The sequence below is a fragment of the Gobio gobio genome, assembly GCF_949357685.1.
Source record: "Gobio gobio genome assembly, chromosome: 25".
Taxonomy (NCBI): Eukaryota; Metazoa; Chordata; class Actinopteri; order Cypriniformes; family Gobionidae; genus Gobio; species Gobio gobio.
Window position 1 is genome coordinate 41,876,526 of NC_137121.1, and position 10,000 is coordinate 41,886,525.

General features: G+C 56.0%; 1 protein-coding gene across 3 annotated transcripts in view; it reads left to right on the top strand.

Annotated features, from left to right (window-relative positions):
- fanca (FA complementation group A) overlaps positions 1–10,000 on the top strand; it is a 64,504-nt gene that overhangs the window by 29,890 nt on the left and 24,614 nt on the right. For all 3 annotated transcript variants that reach the window (XR_013815955.1, XM_079809157.1, XM_079809156.1), the window contains exons 17-20: positions 86–168; positions 407–467; positions 7,229–7,278; positions 7,372–7,448. Coding sequence is in view for 2 of the 3 variants with exons in the window: in XM_079809157.1 (XP_079665283.1) it covers positions 86–168; positions 407–467; positions 7,229–7,278; positions 7,372–7,448 (271 nt within the window). In the remaining variant the exon portion in view is untranslated. The remainder of the gene's footprint in view (positions 1–85; positions 169–406; positions 468–7,228; positions 7,279–7,371; positions 7,449–10,000) is intronic.

A 10,000-nucleotide genomic window follows, 5' to 3' on the forward strand; every position in this document is an offset into this window, starting at 1 on the left:
ATCGTTGGCTCAGCCCTGAACTGTGTGTGTGTGTGTGTGTGTGTGTGTGTGTGTGTGTGTGTGTGTGTGTGTGTGTGTGTTTCAGTGTCCAGCGCAGCAGGATGTGCAGAAGGCCGTAACTCTCTTCATGAGCACCAATAAGATCCCAGCAACAGTGATCGAGGCCAGGTACACACACACACACACACACACACACAAACTCTCACGCTCTCACACTCTCTCTCTCTCTCTCTCTCTCTCTCACACACTCACACACTCTCACACACACACTCTCTATCACACACACTCACACTCTCTCACTCTCACACACACTCTCTCACACTCACACACTCTCTCTCACACACTCTCTCTCTCTCACACACTCACACACACACACACTGCTGAACCTCTGCTCTCGTGTCTTCAGTATCTTCAGGAGGCCATACTTCCTGTCCCGCTTCCTGCCGGCTCTGCTGTCTCCACGTGCGGTCAGTATCCTCGTCTCCAGTGGTCAGCGCTTCCCCTGTGACTGCTCCTCTGCTTCCCCTGTGACTGCTCCTCTGCTTCCCCTGTGACTGGTCCTCTGCTTCCCCTGTGACCGCTCCTCTGCTTCCCCTGTGACTGCTCCTCTGCTTCCCCTGTGACTGCTCCTCTGCTTCTCCTGTGACTGGTCCTCTGCTTCCCCTGTGACTGCTCCTCTGCTTCCCCTGTGACCGCTCCTCTGCTTCCCCTGTGACTGCTCCTCTGCTTCCCCTGTGACTGGTCCTCTGCTTCCCCTGTGACTGCTCCTCTGCTTCCCCTGTGACTGCTCCTCTGCTTCCCCTGTGACTGGTCCTCTGCTTCCCCTGTGACTGCTCCTCTGCTTCCCCTGTGACTGCTCCTCTGCTTCCCCTGTGACTGGTCCTCTGCTTCCCCTGTGACTGGTCCTCTGCTTCCCCTGTGACTGGTCCTCTGCTTCCCCTGTGACCGGTCCTTTGCTTCCCCTGTGACTGGTCCTCTGCTTCCCCTGTGACTGCTCCTCTGCTTCCCCTGTGACTGGTCCTTTGCTTCCCCTGTGACTGGTCCTCTGCTTCCCCTGTGACTGCTCCTCTGCTTCCCCTGTGACTGCTCCTCTGCTTCCCCTGTGACTGCTCCTCTGCTTCCCCTGTGACTGCTCCTCTGCTTCCCCTGTGACTGGTCCTCTGCTTCCCCTCTGACTGGTCCTCTGCTTCCCCTGTGACTGGTCCTCTGCTTCCCCTGTGACCGGTCCTTTGCTTCCCCTGTGACCGCTCCTCTGCTTCCCCTCTGACTGGTCCTCTGCTTCCCCTGTGACTGGTCCTCTGCTTCCCCTCTGACTGGTCCTCTGCTTCCCCTGTGACTGGTCCTCTGCTTCCCCTGTGACCGGTCCTTTGCTTCCCCTGTGACCGCTCCTCTGCTTCCCCTCTGACTGGTCCTCTGCTTCCCCTGTGACTGGTCCTCTGCTTCCCCTGTGACTGCTCCTCTGCTTCCCCTGTGACTGGTCCTCTGCTTCCCCTCTGACTGGTCCTCTGCTTCCCCTGTGACTGCTCCTCTGCTTCCCCTGTGACTGCTCCTCTGCTTCCCCTGTGACTGGTCCTCTGCTTCCCCTGTGACTGGTCCTCTGCTTCCCCTGTGACTGGTCCTCTGCTTCCCCTGTGACTGCTCCTCTGCTTCCCCTGTGACTGGTCCTCTGCTTCCCCTGTGACTGCTCCTCTGCTTCCCCTGTGACTGGTCCTCTGCTTCCCCTCTGACTGGTCCTCTGCTTCCCCTGTGACTGCTCCTCTGCTTCCCCTGTGACTGGTCCTCTGCTTCCCCTCTGACTGGTCCTCTGCTTCCCCTGTGACTGGTCCTCTGCTTCCCCTGTGACTGGTCCTCTGCTTCCCCTCTGACTGGTCCTCTGCTTCCCCTGTGACTGGTCCTCTGCTTCCCCTGTGACTGGTCCTCTGCTTCCCCTGTGACCGGTCCTTTGCTTCCCCTGTGACCGCTCCTCTGCTTCCCCTCTGACTGGTCCTCTGCTTCCCCTGTGACTGCTCCTCTGCTTCCCCTGTGACTGCTCCTCTGCTTCCCCTGTGACCGGTCCTCTGCTTCCCCTGTGACTGGTCCTCTGCTTCCCCTGTGACTGGTCCTCTGCTTCCCCTGTGACTGGTCCTCTGCTTCCCCTGTGACTGGTCCTCTGCTTCCCCTGTGACTGGTCCTCTGCTTCCCCTGTGACTGCTCCTCTGCTTCCCCTCTGACTGGTCCTCTGCTTCCCCTGTGACTGCTCCTCTGCTTCCCCTGTGACTGCTCCTCTGCTTCCCCTGTGACTGGTCCTCTGCTTCCCCTGTGACTGGTCCTCTGCTTCCCCTGTGACTGGTCCTCTGCTTCCCCTGTGACTGCTCCTCTGCTTCCCCTGTGACTGCTCCTCTGCTTCCCCTGTGACTGGTCCTCTGCTTCCCCTGTGACTGGTCCTCTGCTTCCCCTGTGACTGGTCCTCTGCTTCCCCTGTGACTGGTCCTCTGCTTCCCCTGTGACTGCTCCTCTGCTTCCCCTCTGACTGGTCCTCTGCTTCCCCTGTGACTGCTCCTCTGCTTCCCCTGTGACTGCTCCTCTGCTTCCCCTGTGACTGCTCCTCTGCTTCCCCTGTGACTGCTCCTCTGCTTCCCCTGTGACTGGTCCTCTGCTTCCCCTGGGACTGCTCCTCTGCTTCCCCTGTGACTGGTCCTCTGCTTCCCCTGTGACTGGTCCTTTGCTTCCCCTGTGACCGCTCCTCTGCTTCCCCTGTGACTGCTCCTCTGCTTCCCCTGTGACTGCTCCTCTGCTTCCCCTGTGACTGCTCCTCTGCTTCCCCTGTGACTGCTCCTCTGCTTCCCCTGTGACTGGTCCTCTGCTTCCCCTGTGACTGGTCCTCTGCTTCCCCTGTGACTGCTCCTCTGCTTCCCCTGTGACTGGTCCTCTGCTTCCCCTGTGACTGCTCCTCTGCTTCCCCTGTGACTGGTCCTTTGCTTCCCCTGTGACCGCTCCTCTGCTTCCCCTGTGACTGCTCCTCTGCTTCCCCTGTGACTGGTCCTCTGCTTCCCCTCTGACTGGTCCTCTGCTTCCCCTGTGACTGGTCCTCTGCTTCCCCTGTGACCGGTCCTTTGCTTCCCCTGTGACCGCTCCTCTGCTTCCCCTCTGACTGGTCCTCTGCTTCCCCTCTGACTGGTCCTCTGCTTCCCCTCTGACTGGTCCTCTGCTTCCCCTGTGACTGGTCCTCTGCTTCCCCTGTGACTGGTCCTCTGCTTCCCCTGTGACTGCTCCTCTGCTTCCCCTGTGACTGCTCCTCTGCTTCCCCTGTGACTGGTCCTCTGCTTCCCCTGTGACTGCTCCTCTGCTTCCCCTGTGACTGCTCCTCTGCTTCCCCTGTGACTGCTCCTCTGCTTCCCCTGTGACTGGTCCTCTGCTTCCCCTGTGACTGCTCCTCTGCTTCCCCTGTGACTGCTCCTCTGCTTCCCCTGTGACTGCTCCTCTGCTTCCCCTGTGACTGCTCCTCTGCTTCCCCTGTGACTGGTCCTCTGCTTCCCCTGTGACTGGTCCTCTGCTTCCCCTGTGACCGGTCCTCTGCTTCCCCTGTGACCGCTCCTCTGCTTCCCCTCTGACCGCTCCTCTGCTTCCCCTGTGACTGCTCCTCTGCTTCCCCTGTGACTGGTCCTCTGCTTCCCCTCTGACTGGTCCTCTGCTTCCCCTGTGACTGCTCCTCTGCTTCCCCTGTGACTGCTCCTCTGCTTCCCCTGTGACTGGTCCTCTGCTTCCCCTGTGACTGGTCCTCAGCTTCCCCTGTGACTGGCCCTTTGCTTCCCCTGTGACTGGTCCTCTGCTTCCCCTGTGACTGCTCCTCTGCTTCCCCTGTGACTGCTCCTCTGCTTCCCCTGTGACTGCTCCTCTGCTTCCCCTGTGACTGGTCCTCTGCTTCCCCTGTGACCGCTCCTCTGCTTCCCCTGTGACTGGTCCTCTGCTTCCCCTGTGACTGGTCCTCTGCTTCCCCTGTGACTGCTCCTCTGCATCCCCTGTGACTGCTCCTCTGCTTCCCCTGTGACTGCTCCTCTGCTTCCCCTGTGACTGCTCCTCTGCTTCCCCTGTGACCGCTCCTCTGCTTCCCCTGTGACTGGTCCTCTGCTTCCCCTGTGACTGGTCCTCTGCTTCCCCTGTGACCGCTCCTCTGCTTCCCCTGTGACCGGTCCTCTGCTTCCCCTGTGACTGCTCCTCTGCTTCCCCTGTGACTGGTCCTCTGCTTCCCCTGTGACTGCTCCTCTGCTTCCCCTGTGACTGCTCCTCTGCTTCCCCTGTGACTGGTCCTCTGCTTCCCCTGTGACTGCTCCTCTGCTTCCCCTGTGACTGGTCCTCTGCTTCCCCTGTGACCGCTCCTCTGCTTCCCCTGTGACCGCTCCTCTGCTTCCCCTGTGACTGGTCCTCTGCTTCCCCTGTGACTGCTCCTCTGCTTCCCCTGTGACTGCTCCTCTGCTTCCCCTGTGACTGCTCCTCTGCTTCCCCTGTGACTGCTCCTCTGCTTCCCCTGTGACTGCTCCTCTGCTTCCCCTGTGACTGCTCCTCTGCTTCCCCTGTGACTGGTCCTCTGCTTCCCCTGTGACTGCTCCTCTGCTTCCCCTGTGACTGCTCCTCTGCTTCCCCTGTGACTGCTCCTCTGCTTCCCCTGTGACTGCTCCTCTGCTTCCCCTGTGACTGGTCCTCTGCTTCCCCTGTGACTGGTCCTCTGCTTCCCCTGTGACCGGTCCTCTGCTTCCCCTGTGACCGCTCCTCTGCTTCCCCTCTGACCGCTCCTCTGCTTCCCCTGTGACTGCTCCTCTGCTTCCCCTGTGACTGGTCCTCTGCTTCCCCTCTGACTGGTCCTCTGCTTCCCCTGTGACTGCTCCTCTGCTTCCCCTGTGACTGCTCCTCTGCTTCCCCTGTGACTGGTCCTCTGCTTCCCCTGTGACTGGTCCTCAGCTTCCCCTGTGACTGGCCCTTTGCTTCCCCTGTGACTGGTCCTCTGCTTCCCCTGTGACTGCTCCTCTGCTTCCCCTGTGACTGCTCCTCTGCTTCCCCTGTGACTGCTCCTCTGCTTCCCCTGTGACTGGTCCTCTGCTTCCCCTGTGACCGCTCCTCTGCTTCCCCTGTGACTGGTCCTCTGCTTCCCCTGTGACTGGTCCTCTGCTTCCCCTGTGACTGCTCCTCTGCATCCCCTGTGACTGCTCCTCTGCTTCCCCTGTGACTGCTCCTCTGCTTCCCCTGTGACTGCTCCTCTGCTTCCCCTGTGACCGCTCCTCTGCTTCCCCTGTGACTGGTCCTCTGCTTCCCCTGTGACTGGTCCTCTGCTTCCCCTGTGACCGCTCCTCTGCTTCCCCTGTGACCGGTCCTCTGCTTCCCCTGTGACTGCTCCTCTGCTTCCCCTGTGACTGGTCCTCTGCTTCCCCTGTGACTGCTCCTCTGCTTCCCCTGTGACTGCTCCTCTGCTTCCCCTGTGACTGGTCCTCTGCTTCCCCTGTGACTGCTCCTCTGCTTCCCCTGTGACTGGTCCTCTGCTTCCCCTGTGACCGCTCCTCTGCTTCCCCTGTGACCGCTCCTCTGCTTCCCCTGTGACTGGTCCTCTGCTTCCCCTGTGACTGCTCCTCTGCTTCCCCTGTGACTGCTCCTCTGCTTCCCCTGTGACTGCTCCTCTGCTTCCCCTGTGACTGCTCCTCTGCTTCCCCTGTGACTGCTCCTCTGCTTCCCCTGTGACCGCTCCTCTGCTTCCCCTGTGACTGGTCCTCTGCTTCCCCTGTGACTGGTCCTCTGCTTCCCCTGTGACTGGTCCTCTGCTTCCCCTGTGACTGCTCCTCTGCTTCCCCTGTGACCGCTCCTCTGCTTCCCCTGTGACTGCTCCTCTGCTTCCCCTGTGACCGGTCCTCTGCTTCCCCTGTGACTGGTCCTCTGCTTCCCCTGTGACTGCTCCTCTGCTTCCCCTGTGACTGCTCCTCTGCTTCCCCTGTGACTGCTCCTCTGCTTCCCCTGTGACTGCTCCTCTGCTTCCCCTGTGACTGCTCCTCTGCTTCCCCTGTGACTGGTCCTCTGCTTCCCCTGTGACTGGTCCTCTGCTTCCCCTGTGACTGGTCCTCTGCTTCCCCTGTGACTGCTCCTCTGCTTCCCCTGTGACTGGTCCTCTGCTTCCCCTGTGACTGGTCCTCTGCTTCCCCTGTGACTGGTCCTCTGCTTCCCCTGTGACTGCTCCTCTGCTTCCCCTGTGACTGGTCCTCTGCTTCCCCTGTGACTGCTCCTCTGCTTCCCCTGTGACTGGTCCTCTGCTTCCCCTGTGACTGGTCCTCTGCTTCCCCTGTGACTGCTCCTCTGCTTCCCCTGTGACTGCTCCTCTGCTTCCCCTGTGACTGCTCCTCTGCTTCCCCTGTGACTGCTCCTCTGCTTCCCCTGTGACTGGTCCTCTGCTTCCCCTGTGACTGGTCCTCTGCTTCCCCTGTGACTGCTCCTCTGCTTCCCCTGTGACTGCTCCTCTGCTTCCCCTGTGACTGGTCCTCTGCTTCCCCTGTGACTGCTCCTCTGCTTCCCCTGTGACTGGTCCTCTGCTTCCCCTGTGACTGGTCCTCTGCTTCCCCTGTGACTGCTCCTCTGCTTCCCCTGTGACTGGTCCTCTGCTTCCCCTGTGACTGGCCCTGTGACTGGTCCTCTGCTTCCCCTGTGACTGGTCCTCTGCTTCCCCTGTGACCGCTCCTCTGCTTCCCCTGTGACTGGTCCTCTGCTTCCCCTGTGACTGCTCCTCTGCTTCCCCTGTGACTGCTCCTCTGCTTCCCCTGTGACTGGTCCTCTGCTTCCCCTGTGACTGCTCCTCTGCTTCCCCTGTGACTGCTCCTCTGCTTCCCCTGTGACTGGTCCTCTGCTTCCCCTGTGACTGCTCCTCTGCTTCCCCTGTGACTGCTCCTCTGCTTCCCCTGTGACTGCTCCTCTGCTTCCCCTGTGACTGGTCCTCTGCTTCCCCTGTGACTGCTCCTCTGCTTCCCCTGTGACTGGTCCTCTGCTTCCCCTGTGACTGGTCCTCTGCTTCCCCTGTGACCGCTCCTCTGCTTCCCCTGTGACTGCTCCTCTGCTTCCCCTGTGACTGCTCCTCTGCTTCCCCTGTGACTGGCCCTATGACTGGTCCTCTGCTTCCCCTGTGACTGGCCCTGTGACTGGTCCTCTGCTTCCCCTGTGACTGGTCCTCTGCTTCCCCTGTGACTGGCCCTCTTTAGCTCACCAGTGTCCCTCATTACAGCTTCCTGTGACGTCAGATGCCAGGATGAGCTTCATCGAGGCCTTGAGGAGGTGGGTTTCACTGTGTGTCAGTAGTGTCACTTTACCTGCTGGACATCTCTATAATGTGTTTGTGTGTGTGTGTGTGTGTGTGTGTGTGTGTAGGGCGGATAAGATCCCTGCTGGCCTCTACACATCATACACAGACTCTTGTCAGAGAGAGACGTACCGACAGAAACAAGGTGCATCATCACTTCCTGTGTGTCTGTGTCATCACGTCCTGTGTGTCTGCATCATCACTTCCTGTGTGTCTGTCATCACTTCCTGTGTGTCTGTCATCACTTCCTGTGTGTCTGCGTCATCGCAGCCACATCACACCAGGGGCCGCATTTATAAAACTTTGCGTAGGATTTGCGTCAGTAGTGGCGTACGGATGAAACATAGGACATGCGTACGCACAGAAATATCCGGATTTATAAAACCGTGCGCACGCACATCCTACGCAGTTTTCCCTTAATAAATCACAATCAATTCTAAATGTAGTGCAGCTTTTGCGGCTTAATGTCACGCCCATAGTTTCCCATAAATAGTCCGTGAAACGCCCACAAGTTAATATTCATCGATTGCGAAATCATGGCAAACACAGAGAGGAAATAAAAAAAAACTTAACTTCACTCAATGTGAAGTAGAAGTTATTGTTGGTGAGGTGGAAAAGATGAGAAAAATATTGTTTTGGAGGGCACAGTGTGGGCATTACTGATGGAGGGCACAGTGTGGGCATTACTGATGGAGGGCACAGTGTGGGCATTACTGATGGAGGGCACAGTGTGGGCATTACTGATGGAGGGCACAGTGTGGGCATTACTGATGGAGGGCACAGTGTGGGCATTACTGATGGAGGGCACAGTGTGGGCATTACTGATGGAGGGCACAGTGTGGGCATTACTGATGGAGGGCACAGTGTGGGCATTACTAATGCCAAAAAGGCACTTGAGTGGCAAAAGGTTGCAGACGCCGTAAATGCTGTAGCCTCACAACCTCAGACCATCGCTGACATAAAAAAGAAATGGTCGGACATCAAAGTCGAGGCAAAAAAAGCGTCTAGCGCTCCATCACCAGAGTGTGTCCTGTTTATCAGCAGGTCTTCTGATGTCTGAAGACGTGTTCACTACGAATCCTTCCATTCGCCACATCTTCTAGAGCTCAAGATCAGCCATTGTGCGTCATTACACATTGAGATGGGCATTTTATTTCCATCCATTTAATTGCATCTGACAAGCTACAGATGTCAGTTATCATCTACGTGGAAATGGGAAATAGTTCAGTTGAAATGTAATGTCTTGCAGCTTTCTGAATGGGTGAGACATGTCATACGTTATTTTATCAAAAATAAAACTAAAGGCATTTGCATTAATACCATGATTCCGTAGCTGATGAAGACAGTTTACTATGAAAACAACTTTCCCCAGTGGACAATTAATACATCTATCTATCCATCTATCCATCCATCCATCCATCCATCCATCCATCCACAATCAGAAAAAGTTGGGACAGTATGGAAAACGCAAAAAAAAAAAAAAAAAAGTGATTTCTAAATTTACTTTGACTTGTATTTCAAAATATTTCATGTTTTGTCTGGTCAACTTCATGTCATTTGTAAATATGCATCCTTTCCTGTCATTCAGACCTGCAACACATTTCAACAAAAGTTGGGACCGTAAAGCATTTACCACTTTGTAATGTTGCCATTCCTTTTCACAACACTTAAAAGACGTTTAGGGACTGAAGACACCAAGTGATGAAGTGTTTCAGGTGTAATTTTGTCCCATTCTTCCTGCAAACAAGTCTTAAGGTGGGCAACAGTACGGGGTCTTCGTTGTCCACATTCTCTATTGGAGACAGGTCGGGACTGAGGCAGGCCAGTCAAGTACCCGAACCCTCTTCCTCCACAGCCAGGACTGCAGAATGTGTGCAGAATGTGGTTTTGCATTGTCTTGTTGAAATATGCATGGACGTCTCTGGAAAAGATGTCTTCTTGAAGGCAGCATATTATGCTCCAAAATCTCGATGTACTTTTCAGCATTAATGGAGCCTTCACAGAAGTGCAAGTTACCTTTGCCAAGGGCACTGACACAACCCCATACCATGACAGACCCTGGCTTTTGGACTTGTTGCTGGTAACAGTCTGGATGATCCTTTTCTTCTTTGGTCCGGAGCACACAGCGTCCATTCCTCCCAAAAAATACCTGAAATACTGATTCATCTGAGCACAGTACACGTTTCCACTGTGTGATGGTCCATCCCCGATGCCTCCGAGCCCAGAGAAGTCGACGGCGCTTCTGGACACTGTTAACATAGGGCTTCCTTTTGGCACAGGACAGTTTTAACTGGCATTTGTGGATGTAACTACGTATTGTGGTACTTGACAAAGGTTTGCCAAAGTAGTCCTGAGCCCATGAGGTGATATCGCTTCTAGATGAATGACGATTCTTGATTCAGTGCCGCCTGAGGGATCGGAGATCACGGTTGTTCAGCTTAGGCTTGCGCCCTTGTCCTTTACGCACTGAAATTCCTCCAGATTCCTTGAATCTTTTAATTATGTTATGCACTGTTGAATGTGAAATATCCAAATCTCTTCCTATCTTTCTTTGAGGAACATTGTTTTTAAACATTTCAATAATTTTCTCATGTATTTGTTGGCAAACTGGCGATCCTCGGCCCATCTTTGCTCCTAAAGGATTAGACCTTTCTTGGATGCTGCTTTTGTACCAAATCATAATTACAATCACCTGTT